This window comes from Rana temporaria, chromosome 1 (genome assembly GCF_905171775.1).
Source record: "Rana temporaria chromosome 1, aRanTem1.1, whole genome shotgun sequence".
Classification (NCBI taxonomy): domain Eukaryota; kingdom Metazoa; phylum Chordata; class Amphibia; order Anura; family Ranidae; genus Rana; species Rana temporaria.
The window spans coordinates 587,828,513-587,854,908 of record NC_053489.1 but is presented as its reverse complement, the minus strand read 5'-3'; the positions used below and the strand labels follow the sequence as shown (position 1 = coordinate 587,854,908).

General features: G+C 44.0%; 1 protein-coding gene across 2 annotated transcripts in view; it reads left to right on the top strand.

Annotated features, from left to right (window-relative positions):
* Positions 1-25,202, top strand: part of NSUN7 (NOP2/Sun RNA methyltransferase family member 7) — a 159,811-nt gene extending 134,609 nt beyond the window's left edge. For both annotated transcript variants that reach the window (XM_040335065.1, XM_040335067.1), the window contains exons 8-12: positions 10,320-10,463; positions 16,091-16,192; positions 17,111-17,228; positions 17,695-17,818; positions 23,963-25,202. In XM_040335065.1, coding sequence (XP_040190999.1) covers positions 10,320-10,463; positions 16,091-16,192; positions 17,111-17,228; positions 17,695-17,818; positions 23,963-24,595 — 1,121 coding nt within the window. In that variant the 3' untranslated portion in view covers positions 24,596-25,202. The remainder of the gene's footprint in view (positions 1-10,319; positions 10,464-16,090; positions 16,193-17,110; positions 17,229-17,694; positions 17,819-23,962) is intronic.
* The last annotated feature ends 1,194 nt before the right edge of the window (positions 25,203-26,396 follow it).

The following is a 26,396-nucleotide window of genomic DNA, read 5'->3' as shown; positions in this document are numbered from 1 at the left end:
GAGCCAGACTTTGTCCCCTGGTTGAAGAGAAGGCGGTTTACGCCTGCGGCGGTCAGCAAAGCCTTTGAATTTGTCGGCAGCTGCCCGGAGGGAATCATGGACGTCGCTCCAGATGGAATTGAATGACTCTTGAGCTGAAGCCAAAGCTGGGATATCCAGAGAACAGGTCATGGGAAGTGGAAGTTGAGGATGTCTTCCATAAACTGAGAAAAAGGGTGTTCTCTGCGAACTGGTATTTACATGATTGTTATGGGAAAATTCCGCCCATGGAAGTAGAGAGGACCAATCGCCATGATGAGCGGAGACTAAGGTACGAAGAAAAACCTCTAACTCCTGATTAACCCTCTCCGTCTGCCCATTGGATTGAGGATGGTAAGAAGAGGAAAAATCCAAAGCAATATTGAGGGATTTGCAAAAGGCCCTCCAAAAACGAGACGTAAATTGAACACCCCTGTCCGAAACAATATGAGAAGGAACCCCATGAAGACGGAAAATCTCTCGAACAAAAATGGGGACCAAGGCAGGAGCAGAAGGCAGACCAGGAAGGGGAACAAAATGTGCCATTTTGGAGAACCGATCGACTAGTGTGGAGGATTTGAACTGAGCACAGACATGACAAGCCTTGACATAGTCTTTAACCTCTGAGCGGAGACTTGGCCACCAATAGTGACGACTAATGAGTAGGAAGGACCGGAGGAAACCAGCATGGCCCGCCACCTTGGAATCATGTCCCCAACGAAGGATCTTGGCTCTTAGCTCAGTGGGGACAAAGGTCTTACCAGGAGGAATTTTTGAGTCCAGGGTGGTAGAATGGGCAACAATGCATGAAGTTGGAATGATCGGCTCAGGTTCAAGAGTGAGATCTTCGTCCAAGGTGTCAAAGGATCTAGAAAGCGCATCAGCCCGACCGTTGCAGGAACCAGGTTTGTATGTAATCGTGAAACTGAAACGGGAAAAGAAGAGACTCCACCTGGCCTGTCTGGGATTCAGACGTTTAGCATTCTGTAAGTACTGTAGATTCTTGTGATCGGTGAAGATCGTTATGGAGTGAGGAGAACCCTCCAAAAGATGACGCCACTCTTCTAGCGCCAATTTAATTGCGAGAAGTTCCCGGTCACCGATGGCATAATTTCTCTCTGCCTGAGAATTTTTTTTGGAAAAGAACGCACATGGTTGACGTCTCTTCTCAAAAAGTTGAAGAAGCACCGCTCCCACTCCCACTGAAGAAGCGTCCACTTCAATAAAGAATGCCTCCTCAGGGTTTGGTCTCCTCAAAAGAGGTCCAGAGACGAAGGCCTGTTTCAGATCGTGAAAACGCAGAGACAGCTTCGGGAGGCCAGTCTTTGGCATTAGCACCCTTCTTGGTCAAAGCGATAATAGGCGCGGCAATGGAAGAATAATTCCTGATGAACTGCCTATAATAATTTGTGAAACCAAGAAAGCGCTGTGTGGCCTTGAGGCTAGCAGGAAGAGGCCAATTGGTAATGGCTAAGACCTTCCCAGGATCCATACGCAGGCCCAAGCTTGAAACAAAGCATCCTAGAAACAGGACCTCAGAACATTCAAAGGAGCATTTCTCCAGTTTGGCATAGAGATTATTCTCTCTGAGGCGCTGGAGTACAGTGCGAACATGGTTCCTGTGGACACGCAGATTTTCCGAAAAGATTAGAATGTCATCCAGATAGATGACAACGAACTGGTACAGCAGGTCCCTGAAGATTTCGTTGACAAAGTTTTGAAACACGGCTGGGGCATTACATAACCCGAAAGGCATGACCAGATACTCATAATGGCCGTCTCGAGTGTTAAACGCAGTCTTCCACTCATCACCTTCTCGCATTCGAATGAGGTTGTACGCCCCTCTGAGATCCAACTTAGTGAAAATGGAGGCACCCCTCAACCTATCAAACAATTCAGATATCAAGGGTAAGGGGTAACGATTCTTAATAGTAACAGCGTTTAATCCTCGATAATCAATACAGGGTCTCAAGGTACCATCCTTCTTGGCAACAAAAAAGAACCCTGCTCCTGCAGGCGATGACTATTTCCGAATGAAACCTCTGTCAAGGTTTTCTGCGACATACTCAGACATGGCCTGGGTCTCTGGGATGGACAAAGGGTATGTGCGACCCCTGGGCAGAATTGCTCCAGGAACAAGGTCAATGGCACAGTCAAAAGATCTGTGGGAAGGAAGCACCTCGGCTGATTTCTTACAGAACACATCCCGGTAATCGCTGTAAGCAGTGGGAAGATCCGAAGATACTGATGTGGTAGCAACCGGAAGTTCCCCCTTAGGAGTCACCTTGGAAAGACATGACGAGAAACATGAAGGACCCCAAGCCAGAATCTGCCCAGAAGCCCAGTCCACATGGGGAGAGTGGAGCTGTAGCCAAGGAAGGCCCAATACAATGGGAGTGGAGGCTTTAGGTAGGATGAGAAAGGATATCCACTCCTGGTGGAGAATCCCTATCGACATCCTAATGGGTAGTGTCTGGAAGCGAATAGGACCCCCTGGGAGAATAGTGCCATCAATTGCCGAGACTACCAGCGGCGTAGTGAGGGGTGAAAGGGTAAGCTTCATAGAAGAAGCAGTTCTCCAGTCCATAAAGTTGACGGCAGCCCCGGAATCCAGATATGCAGAGATCGATAGGGGAGAAGTGCCTACATGAAGGGACACCGGAAGGAGCAGACGGGAAGGTGATGTTTCTGGGTCCAATACTCCACCTTCTAAATGTATTAGACCTGAGCGTTTCCCGGGCGAAGCGGGCAGGAGGCACGAAGATGGCCCTTGCCTCCACAATAGAGGCACAAGCCCAGAGTTCTGCGTCTAGCACGTTCTTCGGGTGTTAGTCTGGTCCGGCCCAGCTGCATAGGTTCCTCAGCAGGCAGAGGATGGTCCACGGGACGAAGTGAGGGAAGCACAGACTGACTACGACCTAGGGAGTGCTGGTGTCTTTTCTCAATGGACCTCTCCTGAAAACGAATATCGATCTGATTGCACAGGGAGATGACATCGTCCAGACCGACGGGGATGGTTCTTCCCGCTAATTCGTCCTTCACTCGGTCAGAGAGGCCATGTAAAAAGGTAGCGACCAGGGCCTCATTGTTCCAGCTCAATTCAGCTGAGAGTATACGGAACTGAAGAGCATATTGACCCACTGAACGAGATTCTTGGCGGAGACGTAGCAGAGCACTGGCTGCTGAAGAGGCCCGAGCCGGCTCTTCAAAGATGTTCCGAAAGAGCTTTAGGAAGTTAAACAGGCTGGAAACTACCGGATCATTCCTCTCCCACATAGGGGCAGCCCAGGCTAAAGCTTCACCGGAAAGGAGGGAAATAATATAGGCTACCTTTGCCCGATCAGACAAGAAGTTTTGAGGCTGTAGTTCAAAATGGATGGTGCACTGGCTAAGAAACCCCCTGCAGGCCTTGGAGTCTCCAGAAAAACGGACTGGAGGTGGTAGCTTCAGCGAATGCGACTCTGCGACTGGTGCGACGGGCGCAGCCGCTGCCGCTGGTTGTACTTGGGGTTGTAGATTCGGGGCTCCCAACGAGGTCTGAAGCTGATCAAAGCGGGAAGCCAGATCCTGAAGGAAACGCATCACCTGAGCCTGATTAGCTTCATGCGTCTCGAGTCTGTGAACAACGCCCTGTAATGGGTCATCTGCAGGAAGCGGCAGGTCGGCCGGGTTCATGGCTGTTCAAACTGTCAGGTCACCTGTGGCCAGGTGACAAGTGCACCCTGTAGGGGTCAGGGATGCACCACAGGGAAGTGAACCCTATAGCCGACTACTGCTGGCAGGGAGGAAGCGTAACCCAAGATCACCCAGGGCGCGGAGTCTAAGACCCAGTTTTGTATTCACCAGAGCCCTTGATGGTAGGGATGGTCTTGGCCGCAACTGGGTCCAGGTCGCGTTCCCGGGATTCCTCAAGTCACACTCCGCAGGGAGAAGAGGGAAGCAGCCAGCAGGACAAACAGTGGTGATGGACAGGCCGAGGTCAGGGCAACAGGCAGACAAGGATAACCGTGGAACATGCAAATAGTCAGGGGCACAGGCAGACAGGGAAGTCGGGGACAAGCCAAAACGGTACACGGAAGATGATCGTAGCACTCTGCAAACAGGAACTAGCAATACACTGCAGACAGGAACTAAGCATAGGAACACTGTTGAACAGCACTGCAGACCTGTAGAGCAAAGGTTAATATAGGCTTCCTGGGATGGACTAGGGTGGAGCCATACAGGAAGAGGAAGTGATAAGAAGGCAAACCAGAACAGGATCTGCCTCTAATGAACACATGGAGATCAGGTAGGCAGACAGACTTGATGCATATTCATGACACTGTCCCTGATATGTCCGAAACTGACATGCTTTTAATGTGAAGATCCCAAGATTTTAGCTGCCCTTCCTCTGCACTGCCTCCTGGCGTGGTGGCCATCTGTAAGCCAGAGGGGCCCCATAATCTTCTATTGCCCGGGGGCCCCATGAGTTGTCAGTCCGCCCCTGGTCTGAGGTAGACTACTGTAGTAGCTGCTGGCATGTGCTGCTGTCATTTTGTGTTTTTGAGAATGACTGGAGCTCCCCAGCAGCAAGATGCCAGCTACTATTGTACTGTAGCAATCTCCTCTGAACTAGTTGGCAGCTGCAAGAGATTGCAAGTTCAGTCTTTTATTTGTAGAAATAGAGCAGAGGAGGTACAGGGATGTATGGAGGGATGTACAGGGATGTATGGAGGGATGTACAGGAATGTATGAAGGGATGTACAGGGATGTACAGGAATGTAAGGAGGGATGTACAGGGATGTATGGAGGGATGTACAGGAATGTATGAAGGGATGTACAGGGATGTACAGGAATGTAAGGAGGGATGTACAGGAATGTAAGGAGGGATGTACAGGAATGTAAGGAGGGATGTACAGAGATGTAAGGAGGGATGTATGGAGGGATGTATGGAGTGAGTGAGTGAGTGAGCGAGTGAGTGAAGAACTTATATTGCGCAGCACATGCAAACTAAATCGCCTCTGGGCGCTCGTTGTTCCTGTCTCCTTTGACATCAAAAGAGATGAGTTTTGATCTTTCTTTTGAAGGCCAAGTGGTTCTCCTCCAACCGAATGCTGGTTGGTAAAGCGTTCCATAGTCTGGGACCCTGGAACGCAAACCTTCTTTCTCCTTTGCACTTGTATCTGGCTTTGGGTATCTGGAGCAGATTTTGGTTGGTGGATCGCAGAACGCGATTGGGGTTGTGAGCTTTTATGTTTTCGCATAGATATTGGGGGCCCTTCCCATGGATGCACTTATGTGTCAGACAGAGTGCTTTAAAAGCAATTCTGTCTTTTACTGGCAACCAATGAAGGGTTCTGAGTGAAGGTGAGATTGATTCCCAGGGTTTTTTCCCAGTCACAAGTCTGGCAGCCGTGTTTTGAACGACTTGCAGACGAGAGATTTGGTACTTTGGGAGTCCGAGATAGAGGGCATTGGCATAGTCCAGTCTGGAGTTGACGATTGTTCCCACCACGACTGCTATGTCTTCTTTAGGAATAAAAGGAATAAGTCTGCGTAGTAGGCGCAGCAGATGGTGAGATCCGCTGACTACTGACCCTATTTGTGCGTCCGTTGTCATGTAGGTGTCAAAGATGACCCAGAGACTTTTGACTTTGGCGCTAGGGGGGATTGTTTGGCCCAGAATGGGCGGGGATGTCCAAGTTGTTGGAAGTTGGTTCTTACGATTGGCGTGAAACAGAAGAAGTTCTGTTTTGGAACTGTTGAGTTTGAGATAACTCTTTGTCATCCAGCTTTCAATCAAAGAGAGGCATTTCTCTAGACTGAGATGATGATCCTTTTTGTTGCAGATGCGAAAATACAGTTGTGTGTCATCTGCATAAGAGTGGTAAAGTCGTTTTTGACGGCTAATGATTTCAAAGAGAGGGCGAGGATAGATGTTGAACAGCACCGGTGACAGGGGGATCCGCATGACACAGTGCGTTTTTCAGAAGAGAAAGGTCCCAGTTTCACTATTTGTGATCGGTTTTCCAAAAAAGAGGAGAACCATGATAGATCACCTTCTGCTACTCTGGCTACTTCTGCTAGCCGCGTCAGTAATAGTTTGTGGTCTACCGTGTCGAAAGCTGCACTTAGGTCCAACAGAACTAGGAGACATCCCATATTTTGAGTAATGCAGTTTCTGTCCCGTGTCCGGGACGGAAACCCGATTGCAATGGATCGAGTAGATTATAGGTATCCAGATGCTGTTGCAGCTGTTGTACCACTACTTTCTCCATTACCTTGGAGAGGACGTTTAGGCCTGTTATGGGTCGACGGTGGGTTGGACCTTTGGGGTCGAGGGTGGGTTTCTTTAAGATGGGTTTGATTATGCCTTGTTTCAGCTGGGAGGGCACTATGCCCTCTTTGAATGACTGGTTTATAAGCTGCATGATAGGCTGTGCCAGGATATCGGCACATTCCTTCAGCAGTTTAGTGGAGGGATGTACAGGAATGTAAGGAGGGATGTACAGGGATGTATGGGGGGATGTACAGGAATGTAAGGAGGGATGTACAGGGATGTATGGAGGGATGTACAGGGATGTATGGAGGGATGTATGGAGGGATGTACAGGAATGTATGGAGGGATGTACAGGAATGTATGGACGGATGTACAGGGATGTACAGGAATGTAAGGAAGGATGTACAGGGATGTATGGAGGGATGTATGGAGGGATGTACAGGAATGTAAGGAGGGATGTACAGGGATGTATGGAGCGATGTACAGGAATGTAAGGAAGGATGTACAGAGATGTATGGAGGGATGTACAGGAATTTACTGAGGGATGTATAGAGGGATGTACAGGAATGTATGGAGGGATGTACGATGGGATGTACAGGGATGTACGGAGGGATGTACAGGAATGTATGGAGGGATGTACAGGGATGTACAGGAATGTAAGGAGGGATGTACAGGGATGTATGGAGGGATGTACAGGGATGTATGGAGGGATGTACAGGAATGTATGGAGGAATGTACAGGAATGTATGGACAGGTGTACAGGGATGTACAGGAATGTAAGGAGGGATGTACAGGGATGTATGAAGCGATGTACAGGAATGTAAGGAAGGATGTACAGAGATGTATGGAGGGATGTACAGGAATGTACTGAGGGATGTATAGAGGGATGTACAGGAATGTATGGAGGGATGTACAGGAATGTATGGAGGGATGTACAATGGGATGTACAGGGATGTACGGAGGGATGTACAGGAATGTATGGAGGGATGTACGATGGGATGTACAGGGATGTACAGGAATGTACGGAGGGATGTATGGAGGGATGTACAGAGGGATGTACAGTAGGGTGACCAGACATCCCCAGTTTCAGGGGACAGTCCCCTGATTGAGGACACTGTCCCCGGAGCAAGTCTGTCCCTGGTTTTGTCCCCAGATTGGATTTAATAGGGGGCAGGGGCAATTTCAAAGACAGTCAGTGCAGAATAAAAATAAAAATATTAGAATTACACCCCCGCGCTCCGCCGTGCCTACTAGCATAGGGGGGTTGTATTTTTTTCATTATCTGTGCCCCTTTCTGATGATCATGTGCTGGTCGGAGCGGAGGGAATATTTCTTCAGTTTCGGGCACATGCCCATTCAGCTCCGCTCGCATGTTCTTCTGCCTTGGCTCAAATCCTGGCAAGCCACCTGCCTATCTCCTTGCCTTCCCTGGCGGAGTGATCTTCCTCCGCTCCCCATCCAGTAGTAGCCAGGGCCCAGAAAGTGAGACTTGAGAGGCTGTGAGGCAGGCGGTGATGGGCAGAGAGTCGCTGATTGTTGCCATTACTAGTAGAGAAAAAATATGTCCCCGGATTTCATTTTAAAAATATGGTCACCTTAATGTACAGGGATGTATGGAGGAATGTACAGGGATGTATGGAGGAATGTACAGGGATGTATGGAGGAATGTACAGGGATGTATGGAGGGATGTACAGGGATGTATGGAGGGATGTACAGGGATGTATGGAGGAATGTACAGGGATGTATGGAGGGATGTACGGAGGGATGCAGATATTGTACGCAGCATTCTGAAGAGCCTGGGGCTGTGCATACTGCGTGTGCTCTGTGTCTGTTTCAGGTTCTTCTCCTCTGTTCATTCACTCAGAACTGTTTCTCCTATGTTCAGCATTGTTGGATAGCGGTGGAAGGGGCTAGCTATATGAGAATGCTGCTTAAGAACCACAGCACTGATTTTCATGGGAACAACTGATATGTGCAATGGGGATTTAACAAGCTTATTAAAGCGGGGGTTCACCCTATTAAAAAAAAAACAAAACATTTTTTTTATTATACCATTACATTCGGCATCGTAGCACGAGCTACAGTATGCCGGTCTTACATTTTTTATCCCCGTACTCACTGTGCTATGGCTCATTGAAGATTCCGGGGAATGGGCGTTCCTATAGTGAGAGAAGGTGATTGACGGCCGGCCCTGGCACGTCACGCTTCTCCGGAAATAGCCGAAATAGGCTTGGCTCTTCACGGCGCCTGCGCATAGCCTGTGCGCAGGCGCCGTGAAGAGCCGAGACCTACTCCGGCTGTCTTCGGGGAGCGTGACGTGCCAGAGCCGGCCGTCAATCATCCTCCCTCTCCATAGGCACGCCCATTCCCCGCGGGAGTCGGAATCTTCAATGATCGATAGCACAGTGAGTACGGGGATTAAAAATTTAAGACCGGCATACCGTAGCTCGCGCTACGATGCCGAATGTAATAGTATAATGATGTTAAGGAGGGTGAACCACCGCTTAAACCTCTGATGAGACTTCTTTAAAGCTCCACTCGAGGCAGATTTGGAAAAAAAATTGTGAATGTAGTTAACCACAATAAAGATTACATTTATTTTGAAATACAACATGTATAAGATCCTAAATCTGACTTATATTTGCCTCTTGGAATCCATTGCACAGCAGAGGTGAGACTAGGATAGTGAGGAGCAGCAATAGGGGTAAGTCTGGTGTGCTGCAATTTATCTGTTTTCACAACCGTCCCCAGTCACAGGCTGGGGACAGAACAGTTTCCTAGCCATATTACCTAACTTTAAGTGGAGGTCCACCCAAAAAAAAAATAGCTAAAAAGGCTCAAAAAATAAATAAAAATAAAAATTATACTTACCAGAAATTGCTGTTACTAGGCAGATCGTCCTAATCTGCCTCTTCCTCTTCCATTTCTGCGGTGAGGTTGTTTTCTGCTCCTCGCGTTGCCTCATGGGAAATGGAGGCACGCTGCCTTCTGGGACACACAGGACGATGTTCCCATTCACATGCACAGTAGGAAATGGGCAGTAAAGCCATAAGGCTTCACTGTCTGTTTCCCTTAGTGAGGATGGCGGCGCCGGGACACGGTCCAAGGAACGGATCTGCCTCGGGAGGCCGACATCGTGGACAACCTGGACAGGTAAGCTTGCTTATTAAAGGTCAGCAGCTACAGTGTTTGTAGCTGCTGACTTTACTTCTTTTTTTTTTTACCACCAGACCTCCGCTTTCAGTTAAAGCGGGGGTTCACCCTTAGAGGGCACTTTTCCCCCTTAGATTCCTGCTCGTTTTTACTAGGGCAATCGGCTATTTATTTTAAAATATGTGCAGTACTTACCCGTTTACGAGATGCATCCTCTCCGTCGCTTCCGGGTATGGGCTTCGGGAATGGGCGTTTCTTCTTGATTGACAGTCTTCTGAGAGGCTTCCGACGGTCGCATCCATCGCGTCACGATTTTCCGAAAGAAGCCGAACGTCGGTGCGCAGGCGCAGTATAGAGCCGCACCGACGTTCGGCTTCTTTCGGCTACGAGTGACGCGACGGATGCGACCGTCGGAAGCCTCTCGGAAGGCTGTCACTCAAGAAGGAACGCCCGCTCCCGAACACCCATACCCGGAAGCGACGGAAGAAGATGCAGCTCGAAAACGGGTAAGTACTGCTCATATTTTAATACAAATAGCCGATTCCCCTAGACCGAACAAGCAGGAAGCTAAGGGGATAAAAAATTTTTTTTTACAAATGGGTGAACTCCCGCTTTAAGGAAAGTCACAGCACTAGCCTAGCTCTCCTATATGGCAGACCTGTGTAAATCTCAGGACTGGATGAATAGAAATACAGATCCTTTGGAGATAAAACCAGACACTATATGTACTTAGTTGTACACTATGTAGCTGTTTGAAGTTTATCTTTAAGGGAAATTACTTTTTCCATATACCGTCTTTATATATTATGTAATTTTTATTTCACTTTCCTAAACAGAGCAGTACATCATACCAATGACTTGTACTAACTCCAGTATTTTACTTTTTAGATGTTAAAATGCTTAAAGAGAGTTTCACTGACATTGACCCTGGTGATCCAAGATTACAAAAGGCCAGTCTTATTCTTCTGCTACCTCGGTGCTCTGGATCAGGAGTCAGCAACCCTGTGGAGTTTATTCTAGATGAGCATGGAGGTAATTATCACAATAGTATTGTTTGTGACTAATGAAGCTAGAACTAGGTGCCCTCTGGAGGTTTCTTTGGTAACTTTCATGGCCAGTGTGAACTTGGTGACAGTACATCCACCTACCTTATGGGCAAACTAAATGTTGCCTGATCACGTTTAATACCAGTGTTGCAGTCAAAGATGAACTATTGTCTTCTTCATATTGCATTATTAAAAGCCTTTTTAATATTTTATATATATAGTTATAAAAGAGACCACTTTAAAGTAGAACACTCATCAAAATGTTTAAACGTTCATTAAAGTGCATGTAAACCCAATTCATGAAATTTGAGCTGGGCACATATATCTGCAGTCCAATAGTTCTCTCCTGACCCATTCCTCTGTTATCAGCCTGATAACTCCTGACAAATTCTCAGACACATCAGATAAAAGCAGCCTAAAATTTCTGTCAGGGGAGGTTGCTATAAATAGATTTGCAGGCAGCTGGCCCTGTTACAAAACACCTCTAAGGCCTCGTACACACGACCGAACATGTCTGCTGAAACTGGTCCGCGGACCAGTTTCCGCGGACATGTTCGGTCGTGTGTACGGCCAACCGGACCGGATTCCCGGCCTAGCGGACAGGTTTCCAGCGGACAAATGTTTCTTAGCATGCTAAGAAACATGTCCGCTGGAAGCCTGTCCGTCGGACTTGTCCGATGGTCTGTACGACTCATCGGACATGTCCGCTGGGCCGAAATCCCCCGCATGCGTCGAAGTGATTCGACGCATGCGTGAAAGCATTGACCTTCCAGGGTCGCGCACGTCGCCGCATCATCGTTGCAGCCACGGCGCGGCCACGTCACCGCTTTCGCTGTCCGCGGGGAATTTGGTCTGATGGTGTGTACAGCCATCAGACCAAAATCCGGCAGCGGACATGTCCGATGAAAACGGTCCGGCGGACAGTCCGACCGTGTGTACAAGACCTGAGAGTCTCTGCCTATGATGAGAGGGTGTGTGCCTTTCTTCCAATCAGCAATGTTAGCCATCTTGGCTGAATGCCCAGACAACACACTCTGTGTTAAACAGGAAAATAAAATTTCCTAACACGATCTGAACTTTCTAAACAGTATATAAATGTGAAGACAGCAGATATGGATGTAAAACTTGTGTAGGGAGATTTGTTTCATCTCAGGGTATCATCTGAGACTGTTCACTTCACTGCGCGTATGGAGGGTTTACATTCACTTTAAGTTCATCAGGGAGACCTTTTTTGCCTCTAAAAGAAAGGGGTTAAACCATTTTTAAGGTCTATGTCGGGGCTAAGAAATGTTCTTTTCACTCCGCTCATGTCTCATGTTCTCAGAAAAAAACGAAAGTCTCAGTTTCATAAGAAGAAATGGACCACAAATGTAACTAAATTAGAATACAAAACAACGTTACGATAAGGGACCATCCCCACCAATACAAGTGGGGAGAAGAAGATTTTTTTTTGCAAATATTTGGATGTGGAAAGTGATCAATAATGCTTGGGTTTTCAGCATAACGTCTGTAGGATAAAAGCTGGAATTAAACACATTGCTGTTGTGATTCAAAACCTTAAACATGACTTTGCCCCCTTGCAAAGGGAAGAACCTCAGTCTGCCTGGCACAGCTCAGTTTTCAGGGACTAATGGCCCGTACACACGATCCGAATATCGTACGACGGATCGTACGACTATTTTCGCTTAATAGTCGCAAGTAAAATTAAATGGGTTAATAAAGTCACGAAAATTCTCGTACGACAGAAAAAAAAAAAAAATCGGAAGTGATGTCATGTGTTGTAATGTATTTGTATTGTATTTTTGGACGACAACTATACTGACATCGTACGAGGAAAATTTTTGTGCTTGTCCGATCGAATAATATCGGGTAAACTGTCGTGATCGGCTCTTGAAAGTAGTGTACACACGATCCGAAAATCGTACGATTCTTCCTCGGACGATCGTTTTCGTCCGATATTCGGATCGTGTGTACGGGCCATAATAGTCTCTAAGCAAGGTTTTATTCCAACCTACTCATGGTCCAAAAACCAGATGGCAAGATATGTCCTATTCTCGACTTAAAGGAGCTCAGTCGGTATCTTCAGTTACAGAACTTTTGCATGGGGTCACTTTGGACAATAATAGCTGGAATCAGAGAGAGTTATGCCGGCGAATCAGTAGATATGCCGACGTAACTCTGAATCTGTGCCGTCGTAAGTTTAAGTGTATGCTCAAACTGAGATACACTTAAACCTAGCTAAGATACGACAGCCTGCGCCGTCGTATTTTAGGGTGCAATTTTTCCGCTGGCCGCTAGGTGGCGCTTCCGTTGAGTTTGGCGTAGAATATGTAAATGCCTAGATACGCCGATTCATGAATGTACGTGTGCCCGTTGCAGTAAAGATACGCCGTTTACGTAAGGCGTTTTCCGGCGTTAAGTTAGTCAAACAAATAGCTGGACTAGTCAATGTTAAGTATGGCCGTCGTTCCCGCATCGAAATGTGAAATTTGAAAATTTTACGTCGTTTGCATAAGTCGTCCATGAATGGGGCTGGACGTCATTTACGTTCACGTCGAAACCAATACGTCCTTGCGGCGTACTTTGGAGCAATGCACACGGACGGCACATGCGCCGCCGTAAGTAAGGAAGCAAGTGCTTTGTGAATACAGTACTTGCCTATCTAACTTACGGCGGCGTAGCATAAATACGATACGCCGCCTTAAAGATGCGGCGCCCTATCTGAATCTAGCTATAAGTGTTTCCTCGAAAACCTTTTTTTTTTCTAGCATTGGCGGATATAAGGGATGCTTATTTGCATGCCCTCTCACCAGCGTTACTTATCTTTTGCAGTATAGGGGCAACATTAGCAGTTTGTGACGCTGCCTCTTGATATTTCAGCACCTCAAGTATTCACCATGGTTTTAGCCTCTATCGGAATGTAGGATACCTGGATGTTTTGTTATTAAGAGAACAATTAATGCAGAAATTGCCCACAAAGCATATATTTATAAGATTTCAATGGATCAGCAAGGGAGTCTTGACTTTTGATCAACATACTGGAACTCAGAATCATTTGTCTCTCCTTACAATGCTAAAATTTGCAGCTTCGAGGTTATCCTTTCAGGATCTATTGGGCAATACAACTTCTGTATCATATGCAAGTCATTATAGAGGTACAAGAATTCACACAGTGTACAACAAGTTATTCTACATTCTGTCTTGGTTGGAATGTTATGTTCAGGTTCTCTCAGTGGTACACATTCCAGGGGTTGAGTATTGGAAGGGGGCCTTATAAAGTTGCCAGCAGCTAGATCCAATGGAATGGTCTTTACACCCAGAAGTGTTTCAGTAGGTAAGTGAGCGACCCTGGATGTGGATCTGCTGACATTTAGGTTAAACAATAAACTGGACACACTGACAACTGTGTGGGTTCAGTTTAGTCAGATATATGCCCTTTTTCCCATCAGATTACTGAGCAGGGTAAAGGCAGAGAACATTCCAGTAATTCTGACTGCTTCAAATCGACCAAGGAGGGTATGATACTCAGACATACTCAGGTTAGCGGTGGATGCACCATGGGCTCTTTCATTACCTCTGGATTTACTTAACAGGATCCAGTATTCCATCCTGCTTTACAGTAGCTGGCTTTGGTTTCCCAGCTGATAAGACCATAGTGTTAAGCCCTGTACACACGATTGGATATCTGATGGAATCTAATCCCATGGATGAAGCTGACTTTCATCAGTCTTGCCTACACAACATCAGTCAAAAATCCGACCGTGCCAAAACGCGGCGACGCAAAACACTACGACGTGCTGAGAAAAAGTAAGTTCAATGCTTTCGAGCATGCGTCGAATTGATTCTGAGCATGCATGGATTTTTGACCGATGAACTTCCACACAGACGATCGTTTTTTTATCCATAGGAAAAATTTAAAACATGTTCTATTTTTTTTTCACCGATGGAAAACAAACCGATGGGGCCCACACACGATCGGTTTGTCCGATGAAAACAGTCCATTGGTCTGTTTTCATCGGACAAACCGATCGTGTGTACAGGGCTTTAGGTGACAGGGTACTTTCAGACTGTCATGCCAATTATTCCTAGCAGCTAGAAAGCTGTCTTCTCACAGGATTTACCATTGCATATGGAAAGCATATCTTAGGGTTTCTCAATTCAGGGTTGGATCATTCTTTGGTTCTGAGTGCTATTAGAGGCCAGATTTTAGTTTTAGCTACAATTTTCCAAAAGCTGTTGGCTTTGCATTCGCTGGTAAAGACATGTGTACATAGCTCATTCTGTAACCTTTTGCACCATAGGACCTGAACCTAGTGCTGTCAATTCACATTAATCAAGACAACATCTTTTTGTTCCATCCCTAAACAGCCCCCCAAAAAATGGCCAAAAGTGGAACTTCCGCTCATCGGATACCCCCCTTCGGTGTCACCATTGGTACCTTTCGGGGGGGAGGGGGGTCAACGCAGGGCTCCCTCCTCCCTCCCCCAGCCACCGGGCCAAAAGGCTACACTGCCGGGTACCCTTACCCGCAATGGCGGCGGCAGCATCCGACAGCTGATGGAAGCATTAGCTGTGGGTGCCGACATCGCTGGACTGCAGGACAGGTAAGTGTTCATTTATTAAAAACCAGCAGCTGCAGTATCTGTAGCTGCTGGTTTTTGATATTTTTTTTTTTTTGGGCGGAACACCGCTTTAAATTGTTTAGATATAGTTTAAACTATAAGGGCATATCTCTGATCAACAGGATCTTTTACTTCTTGCCGCCCACCCACAGTAGATTCACTGTGGATGACCAGCACAGGCAGGAAGAACAATGTACCGTACCGATGTTCAAGCATTGGCTGGTGCACATTTTACACATAGGGTCCTTCAGGCAGCCATTTTCCACCCGTCATGCCATTGCTTGTGAATGTCCTAATGGTATTGATCAGAAATCCCTATGTCCTAGAATGAACAATAAAGAAAACAAGATTTTTCACTTACCTGCAAAATCCTTTTCTGGAAATACATTACAGGACACAGGGATTCCATCCCTCTGTGTCTGTTCTCCTATTGCCTACCTCCAAACTAGGAGCCTGCTGGATTGTTAGGGGTTATATACATAAGATAAGGTCAGCTTCTTACTTTGAGTGTCAGTGTCCATTCACCTGAAGGTGGTAGTACATAACCAAATAGAAATTATTTTAAAGCCCTGTGTCCTGTGATAAACTTCAAAAAAGTTTTACAATTGTGTCAAAAATCTTGTTTTCTGCTTCAAAGCAAAAACCAATTGTCATAAGGAACCTGCCTTAGGGCTCCAGGCTCCCTGCTAGTTACTGGTTAGCAAAGCTGCAACTGTTTAGCTCCACTGCTAATGACCTCCCCATAAGCTAAGCTGGGCATACAATATACTGTTATTAATTTTTTTCTTTCAACAAAGATGGATAGATATGTTATATTCTGACTGCGGCATCTGCTGCTGTTGGAATACACCAATCAGCGGCTGCAGCTGCTGATCAACGAAAATTTTCCACATATCCCTCCAACATTAAAGGTGCAGCTAAAGATGCTTTTATGTACATTTGTGTTTAATGTTATTGTAAAATAAGCAAATTTATGTATTCTCTTGTACAGACACCTCTCTGCTTCAGGATCTCTCTCAAGGGTCTGTTTCAGCTGAGAGACTGAATGATCTGGCCAAACAGCAGGTGTCTGAGATGAACCATGCTATGAAATGTAGGTGATCAATATTCTAATGCTGTTTTGTTTGATGAGTGTCGATATTGTCCAAGATTACAACAAGCATATTGCATGTTTTTTCATGTACCAGGCATTTTGATGGCACCGTACCATGGTATCTTTAGACTCCAGGACGCTGTATGCAGCCAATAGCTGCTAGATCTGTCCTGGTTATGTTGCATCCTGTCTTTTCTGCTCTCATCAGCTCCCTGTTAGCCACAATTGCGAGGTTGCTTGAAAATGAAAGTCCTAACTTCTCCATCTTTCCTCCTAACACCTACTCTGACTAACCTGCAAGAGATAATGTATTTGTAGTCAGAGTCTTTGAGTATGAAATGTGATAACCCCAACAACCAAGGTCTGAGGTGTGCCTTGGCCTAGCTGGTCGGTATGCCTGAGAAGAGGGCATACCCTGAATGTAAGAATAAGAAAATGTACAAAAAGTAAAAGTATGAATGAAAGCTGGAGGAAACAGAGGAGAGGCTTAAGTACTCAGCAGACTCCTCCTACAAACACAGGCTAGCCTTCGGTCAGCCTTTATACATTTACTTACCTATTTTTTAGCCCCTCCAGTCTGGTCGTGTGATCAGCTCCCTTCTATCAGCCAGCACCAGCTGCAGGGGAGAGGAGGGAGCACAAACTAGTAAGCCTGTGGGTAATGTCACCACTCAGGCATTAGCAGCCATTGCCAAGAGCTCTCTCAATTCCCATGTAGCCACCGCTGGATGAAACTGGGGAGATCACCTGACCAGACTGGAGCAGCCTGACACAGCTTAGTCAGAATAGGTGTTAGGAGGGGGAAGGGGACATTTTTAAGAGTAGTTAGTGTTTGACCGGAATTCTGCTTTAACTGACATTATCTTATTTATTACAGTAAAAAGACTTTTGCTTATTTATCGTGTCTTCTCCTTCCAGTTAATAAAGTTCATACTATTGTATACTGTACACGCTCAGTGTATCAAGAGGAGAATGAAAATGTCATCAGCCAGGCCCTTCAGTTCAAGATGGATGGAACCAAAGTACAGCCGTACAGGTAAAACATTTTTAGCACCTACATGTGTAATTTTGATTATTTCGCTAAAGCTCACTTTTAAATCAAGGATAAAAGTTTCTGCTAGTTATCATATTCCATTGTGGACAAGGAAATTTAGGGTAGGACCCAACAAGCACAGGTCAGGGCTAAGACTCTTCACCAGGGGGAGGGTACCCAGGGCACTATGGGTGGGTTCCAAATGTTGACCACTGTACATTTTCCCAAAAATTTACCTGTTGGAGTAACAAAAAATTCATTAGGTATAACTACCTTTCAAGAATAGAACTTATATTATATTATGAATTATATTATATATTATAATATATTCTTTGGCTTCATATTTTACTAAAGACCACAAGGCACTGAGCGCTTTGGGCATTTTGTGATTCTAAAACACTTATGAGATGATTAATAATCTTTTAACAATACTGTTCTGCTATTTTACCTGTCATGATGTTTTTTGCAGGCTGAGCCCACCTGTTATTTCAGTTTACCCTCCAGCACAAATAGAAAATGCGTTTGATAAATTCTTCAAAATGGAACCATCGGATAATTGCAATGGCTGTTTTCTCGCTGTCATGACAAGAGAGGTGAGAAAACTGTACATTTTATTTATATTATATATATATACATATATATATATATATATATATATATATATATATATATATATATATATATATATATATATATATATTGTATATATATATATATATATATATATATATATATATATATAAAAACACCCTAAATTAGGATACTTTTAATATTTAACAATACTGCTCCCAAGAACTACAGATGAAACTACTCTTGTTTTTTTTTGTTTTTTTTGGACCGTTGCTCCTAATGTGATCCATACATCCAAAGGATTTAAAAAAATAAAAAATAAATCAAAGGTGATCATACACCTTAGATAATGCTGGATTGTCTGTGGCCCCAGCAGACACCACCAGCTAAGGCCCCATACACACGAGAGAATTTATCCGCGGATACGGTCCAGCGGACCGTTTCCACGGATAAATCCTCTCAAAGATTTCCGCAGATTTCTATGCGATGGAGTGTACACACCATCGCATTGAAATCCGCGCGGAAATCCTCTGGCGATGACGTGTCGCGCCGTCGCCGCGATTATGACGCGGCGACGGCGCGACGCTGTCATATAAGGAATTCCACGCATGCGTCAAATCATTACGACGCGTGCGGGGAATCCCTTTGGACGGATGGATCCGGTGAGTCTGTACAGACGAGCGGATCCATCCGTTGGGATGGATTCCAGCAGATGGATTTGTTGTGCATGTCAGCAAATATCCGATCTGCTGGAATCCATCCCAGAGGAGATTTATCCGCGGATAAAGATCCGCTGGCGTGTACACACCATAGGATCTATCCGCAGAAACCCATTTGCTGGGATTTATCTGCGGATGGATTCTATCGTGTGTATGGGGCCTATGGCTTATCTGGGGAAACTTTCAGACATACAAGAAAACCATGCCCTATGTTTTTTTTCCACTGGTAAGCCAGGTAGCCGATGTATTTGGGCTCTCTGATACCAATGAGTTTGAAAAATACACAAGAGTGTGCTAGACTCTGGGGCACGCAACTTTTTCTTCGAGAAAAAAAAAAAAAATTTTCACAGCTTATATTTAGTTATCAAATTTTTGAAAATACATACAAACAGTATTTACCACAAAAACACACAAAATACTGCTTTGTTAGCTCCTAAAGTGTATGAGTTATGGTATAATAGGAGAAGCCGTGCTAAAATAGTCCCAATTGATGCAAATGGATCATTGATTGGAAATCATGACAATATGTTTCCATAGTTGAGAATTATAGGGTAGATCCTTTTCACAATGCCACCACAGTGATTCATATCAAAAAGTGCACGGCCACCTTAAGAAAAACTTGCTTACCAGATAGCAAGCAAAACCAGGCATCTGGCTATAGCCCAGCCAAGACATTTACTTGCACAGAAGATCTTATGGACGATTATCCCAGGATGGATGGCTGCCATGTCTCTCACACACTGGCAACATTGTAGAGTACGTGGCCGTCTCATTCACAAAAGGACCCAAAAATAAATACTTTTTTTTTCAGGGAGCCACAGCAGGCATCTATACACATGGCAGGCAGGACATCCACACATTTTTTGATGTGAATCACTGTGGTAGCATTGTGAAAAGGATTTATCCCAATCATTCTCAACTATGGAAACATATTGTCATATTGTTATGATATTTATTTGAAGATCCATTTGCATCAATCGGGACTATTTTAGCACGGCTTCTCCTATTATTTCTGTTTGTTGTGTATCTCACATTAAGCTGCTGATTTTCTTGATTTATTTGCTGACACATTAGGGCAGTTTTTAACCTACTAACTGGTATGAGTTATGGTATTCTCTTCTGGCTGGGAAATATACCTTCCTACTAGGTACAGTATTAGCAGTTTCAGTAGCTAGTTCTGTTTCTCACCCAGTGCAGCTGCTGGTGATTGTTATATCAGCGACTGATATAGACTGCATAGAAAAGTATAGTCAGAAACTCTGTAGCTACAAATTACTACAGAAAATAATAATGAATATATGTTGCTGCTACAAAGTTGATAGTGTGACAAGGACTAGGGAGGAGCGAATCTTCCTATGTATGTTTCACGGGAGGTTCAGCTAACCTAGTGAGGTCTACAGATCTTGAACTTAGTGCCAGGAATGCGGGTGATGTCATTAATTTGGTCAATCATGTCCCCCAGGATCCCTGGCACTATGTTTACATTACCACTATGCTGCAGATTTGTTTTTTAGCTACGAGTGTGTGCTATGTACAAATGGGTGGGCTTCAGGTCCTCATGATTGACAGTGGATTTACATTGCCAGGCACTATGATTGATAATGGATTTACAGCAGGGGATATTAGTAAAAAATGTTATTGTATTTTTGTAGCCCTTATTTATTGTAAGAGAAGACTACAAGAATTGAAATGGTGTTTTTGTTTCCCCCTTACAGTTTTATATTATTAATATAGGCTAAGCATTAGCCTAGTTGGTTGGAGCTAAATGATGGTTGTTTAGTTGAATTCATAAATTGTACTTAGAAAGGGCAATTAAAATAAATAAATTAATTAAAACTCCACCCCCTGGACATCAATAAGATATCATCTGGGTTCCATCTGGGACATAGTAATTTGGCAGGTGGTTAGGCCATTAATATGCACTTAGAAGCATGGTTGGATAATACCTCATTGCCCCTCCTTCTTCATCAATGCACAGTATTGTTTGTCCATCAATCCCATGCAAGACTGGCAAGTTCAATGGCTACAATATCCTGAGAAAGTGAGGTAGCGACTTCAGTGATCATATTCTACTGACACCATATTGTCCCTTCAACTATTGTGCATGCAGCAACGCTGTGATGAAAGCATTATGGCAGTGAGATCCCACACATGCACAGTAGTGACTGGACTGCTCTGCCATTACCTCACATGCATGGGATCCTGCCTCCATATTTCTGACATCACAAAATAGTAGTGGTATTTGGCTCAAGCACAGTACCAACCTCATAGATTGTACCCTTACCCACATGCACATTATACCGCTACCATACTGCTTCAATCACTCACAGATGCGTTAATTGAGGGGATCTTTGCTTGTGCAGAAGATAATGCAATCATTATGGAAGTGCATATGTGGCAAATCCTCTCCTCCTTTGCAAGGACATCCTAGTCCCAATGTTGAGAGTCAAGGGCCATTTTCAACTTCCAGAGCCCCAATAAGTCAATGTAAAGTCACATCAATTCCGATGTACAGCAATGTAATTGATATCAATCATGGTGTCCAGCATTGTTAATCCAACATCAATGATGATCTGTCGTCCAATGATCTTTACATGCTGCACTTTACATGCTAGTGATCTTGAGTTCGAGGTCACCTGGTATGCCTGGCATTGTGTTTACATTACAGCATCTGGGAATTCAGGTGGCCAAACACCTTCATAAATTTGTTAGGTCTGCAATCCACGAAAAAGGGGTTTGAACCAGAAACTCATCCCGAATAAGAACCTTCTATATACAGTAGTACTGACATGCCTGCAGTCATTAGGAAGGGAGGCTTCAGTCACCACCAGCTAGTAATTCATACCAAGGAAGTCCTGAGAGGGGGGAAGATTTTGTGGTCCTCTGGTGTCTATTATTTATATTTATAAGCTGACACAGAAATTTAAATATTCTATATGGAAGAGGAAGCTGTTCATTTATTTTTTGCTTGGATGTTTTATTCAAGCCGGACCCAATACAGGACATGCATAATTTAAGATGTTGACAAGATTATTTTAATATGTTTTGTAGAAAATAGTTTCTAAGCTGTTGGCATATTTCCCGAAAGGTCTATCTGACAGGCTCAGTTGGTTCATTTTGCTGAAAATTGTTTATAATTTTAGCAAATAAATATGGTGCACATCCAAAACGGACTTTCAGTCATTAATAAAGAAAAATCAATCCTAAGGGATTCTTTAAAAAATATACGCATTTAATTTTTTGTGTCAATTGAAAAGTTTTTTTTTTTAGACTTAGGGAGCATTCACATTTTTTAGGCTGTTGTGTGCCTTAAAGAGAAGTAAAGGATTTTTATTTACTTATTAATACTTACCTAGATGGATGCAGCATGGGTCTGATGCTGCATCTGTCCCCCAGTGCCTCTACACTGAGAACTGAGCAATCACTCGGTTTTCAGACCTGCAGACTGTTATGCCGCATACACACCATCACTTTATGTGATGAAAAAAAACGACACTTTCTGTGAAGTAAAAAATGACGTTTTTGAAACTTCAATTTTCAAAGACGAAGTTGCCTACACACCATCGTTTTTCTCACAATGTTCTTGCAAAGTGAGGTTACGTTCCACCACGTTTTACCATTGAAGCTTGCTTCATAAGTAGCTTCTGGGCATGCGTGGATGAAAAAACGTCTTAGAAAACGACGTTTTTTGCTACACACGGTCAATTTCTGTGAAGTAAAAAGTGCACTTTTGAAAAACGACACATAAAATTGAAGCATGCTTCAATTTTTTTTGGTCGTTTTTTACAAGACATAAAACGACGTTTTCCCCCACACACAGTCAATTAAAGTGACGTTGTTAAAAACGTAATTTTTTTTCATCACATAAAGTGATGGTGTGTACGCGGCATTAGTCACAGTCAGTCAGTCTGTTGCTCACTGAGAGGCTGAGCTAAGTGTGAGTCCAGGCACCAGGCAGATTCAGACTCCGTGGTCAGGATGATGCGGTACCTGGACTGACATCCGTGACGTCAGCAGAGAGCAGACTTCACTCCACTCGCTGCTGAAAAACTGAAATTGATCTGCACTCCTGTGATCTATAGAAGTACAGCCAAACGAGCTTTGGCTATACTTCTTCTTTAATGCTCATGCATTATTGCGTAAGCATTATGGTAGCGCATTTAATATTAATGTCCTGCACATGGCCCAAAAATCAAGTAATTTGTTTTTCTTTTAATGCAGCACACCACAATGTATGCTAGGTGTGTTGTGCAGATGCATTTCCCTATAGTGTAACAGTAGCCACAAGAATGTCACCACAAAATATTAGTTAAAGCGGAGTTCCACCCAAAAATTGAACTTCCGCTTATCCCACTCCTCACCCCCTTACATGCCACATTTGGCATGTAATTTTTTTGGGGGGGGAGTGGGGGCTTCAGGAGAAGGGGACTTCCTGTCCCACTTCCTCCTTCCGCCGAGGGGCTGAAAAGGCGATTAAGCTTAATCGCCTTTTGGCAGCCCCTCCCTGTAGGCGATCGCCTAGGACACGTGACAGGTCCTAGGCGATCGCCTGTCCAATCAAACAGCGCAGCGCCGCGCGTGCATGCGCAGTGGGTGCCCGGCCGTGAAGCCGAAAGCTGTCACGGCCGGGTGCCCACAGTGACAATGAAGACGCCGGCTGGGGAGGGGGGGAGAGGAGCGGAGCCCCGGCCGGCGCGTCGCTGGAACGCTGGAGCAGGTAAGTGTCTGTTTATTAAAAGCCAGCAGCTACACTTTTTGTAGCTGCTGACTTTTAATAAACTTAAAAAATGGGTGGAAAACCCCTTTAATATAGTTGATGAACTACTGTGCAGGTTTTGCCACTTCTTACCTCAATGCAATGGTTAGAATAGGTGCTAACAAACATGAATAATCTTGACGCTCTCTCTGATTACCCAGTGCTTTCAGATGTAAAATGTTAATAACATATTGATTCTAAAGGTTAATTTGCCATACATTTATTCATTTTTGGGAGATCCTAGTTGCAAAAATTCTCAGTCACTTCAGTTATTAAAAGTGTACAGAATTTCTCATGAATGATTTGCATTTGCCTTCTTATTTAGCTGCATTTGTGTTGTCTGTCTGATTCTTCTACCTAAAGCAAAGGGAGAAATTGTGCTGCACAGTATGCACTGTGTGAGGCCAAAACATTGACAAGGCAGCAATCGTTCTTGTATTAGTTCTATCATGACCAGTTCTCTTAAACAATATCTGTCATACATTTGGGGTTAGGGACTGAGATACATTTGTTTATATTGTTTTATTTTTGAGTTGTGTGGTGATCTTAAAAGCATTGTGAAAAAAGAACGTTCAACGTATATTTAACACTCTCACCATGTACTTTGTTCTTGTCTCCATTCTATTTAAGAAGCAGACTATTTTTTCTGATAACCGTGGTGACTTTCTTTACATTGTCTACTTCCATTCTAGACGCATCCTTCTAAGTCTGTCTCCCCTCAAGATGTTTTGGCTCGGGCTGCTGCTAAGGGACTGCTCAGTGGCATTCGGGTGGCAAAATCTCCAAGAAAAGATGACAAAAAGAAGAAATCAAAAACACAAAATTATAAAACCACCCCAGCCACTTCAAACACCCAAGCAAAGATCAATGAGTTCATAAACCGTGAAAATAATTTGATGAGCCTGAGAACACAAAAAGACCAACATAACCAAACTTCTTACAAAAACCCCAATAACACTTTACAGTTTACAAAGGCACCAAAGCAGAGTGGTATTCCCACTGTGTCCATAACAATAAAGAATCCAGGTAACGTCTCTTTCTTGTCCAAAGATCGACAGACAATTGCCATCAGACCAAAGGCAGAAGATAAGATGATCCCATTGAAACCAAGCCAGATTATGCTGCCTCCAGTGGCCTCTCCATTTCAGTCCAGTTCTCCATCTGAGGTCAAGAACCGCAGTCCAGTCCATTATTTTCACCAGCGCTGGCATTCAGGCATCAGGGGCACTCCCCAAAATCCCTTTATTTCAACTGTACCTTTTATAGGCAAGACCAGGGAAAGCACACCGTGGACCGCAGTCCAACATTCCAAGCCCTGGCACTGAACATCTGTTCTGCTATTTTCTTTTTTTACTGTTTTTATTTAATACTATAACAAACATTTACAACTAACCTTTTTTGTATTTTAATTTAGTGTTTTTTTTTAATGTCTTGTAGTTAGTATTCCTTTTGTATCAACTAATATTTGCATACCGTTTTCTTTAAATAGACCAATCCATTTATCTTGCAATTGCGTTCTACCATGCTAGAATGTAGTAGTACACACTATCTATGATATAAATAAATGACCTAATTATTGTACAGTAATTTTCAGGGATAAACTGTTAATGTACATTTCATTGTTACCTAAAATCCTTTGTGGGGGAATAGTCTTTTTTGATGTTGAATAAAAACCCTAACTGTAAGGTAATTAAACGTAAACAATTTTAAATATTCCTACTAGATTTTACAAAAAATTCCAACTAGTGTTTTCTATTAATATTATTATAATGTTGATAGGCATGCCTTTGATGACATAATCAAATATTAGCAACTGTTTTGCTACTATGAACATCTTGCAGAAATACTTGTTAATACCTCATGTGACATTAGAGCCAGCATGACTGCCGCTGGTAGACTTTTGTCATGGACATCTTTTCTTGAGAGATACAAATCCATAATATATATATATATATATATATATATATATATATATGTATATGTATGTATATATATATATATATATATATATATATATATATATATATATATATATATATACTCACTTTTGTTGCCAGAGGTTTAGATATTAATGTTGAGTTTTTTTGAGGGAACAGCAAATTTACACTGTTATACAAGCTGTGCACTCACTACTTACATTGCAGCAAAGTGTAATTTTTTTCAGTGTTGTCACATGAGAAGATAATAAAATATTTACAAAAATTTGAGGGGTGTACTCACTTTTGTGCTAGATTATCTATCTATCTATCTATATCTCTATATATATATATATATATATATATATATATATATATATATATATATATATATATATATATATACACACACAGTTAGGTCCATATATACAGTTGTTCACATAGGTTACATACCCTGGCAGAATTTATGATTTCTTGGCCATTTATCAGTGAATATGAATGATAACACATAAACTTTTCTTTCACTCATGGTTCGTGTTTGACAAAAGCCATTTATTATCAACTATGTTTACTCTTTTTAAATAATAATCACAACAGAAACTATCCAAATGACTCTGATCAAAAGTTTCCATACCCTGGTGATTTTGGCCTAATAACATGCACACAAGTTGACATAAAGGGATTTGAATGTGTCACGTACCTCTGGTGTGAGCATGACGTACAGAGGGAGACCTCCCGTACAACCCCGGCTCGAAGACCACTGGAGTGGGGACAGTAGTGGTAAGAGCGTGGTGAGGTAAGGGTGTACTGCTAGGTCCTCTCGACTGTGTGTAGTGATGCAAAGTGGGAGCTGGAACAGCTGGTGCCGAGAGCATCGGATGCAGGTCAGCAGGTGCAGGTATGCAGAGCAGCGGATGCAGGTCAGCAGGTGCAGGCATGCAGGGCAGCGGATGCAGGTCAGCAGGTGCAGGTCAGCAGGTGCAGGTATGCAAGGCAGTGGATGCAGATCAGCAGGTGCAGGTATGCAGAGCAGCAGATGCAGGTCAGCAGGTGCAGGCATGCAGGGCAGCGGATGCAGGTCAGCAGGTGCAGGTATGCAGGTCAGCAGGTGCAGGCATGCAGGGCAGCGGATGCAGGTCAGCATGTGCACGTATGCAGGGCAGCAGATGCAGGTCAGCAGGTGCAGGTATGCAGGGCAGCAGATGCAGGT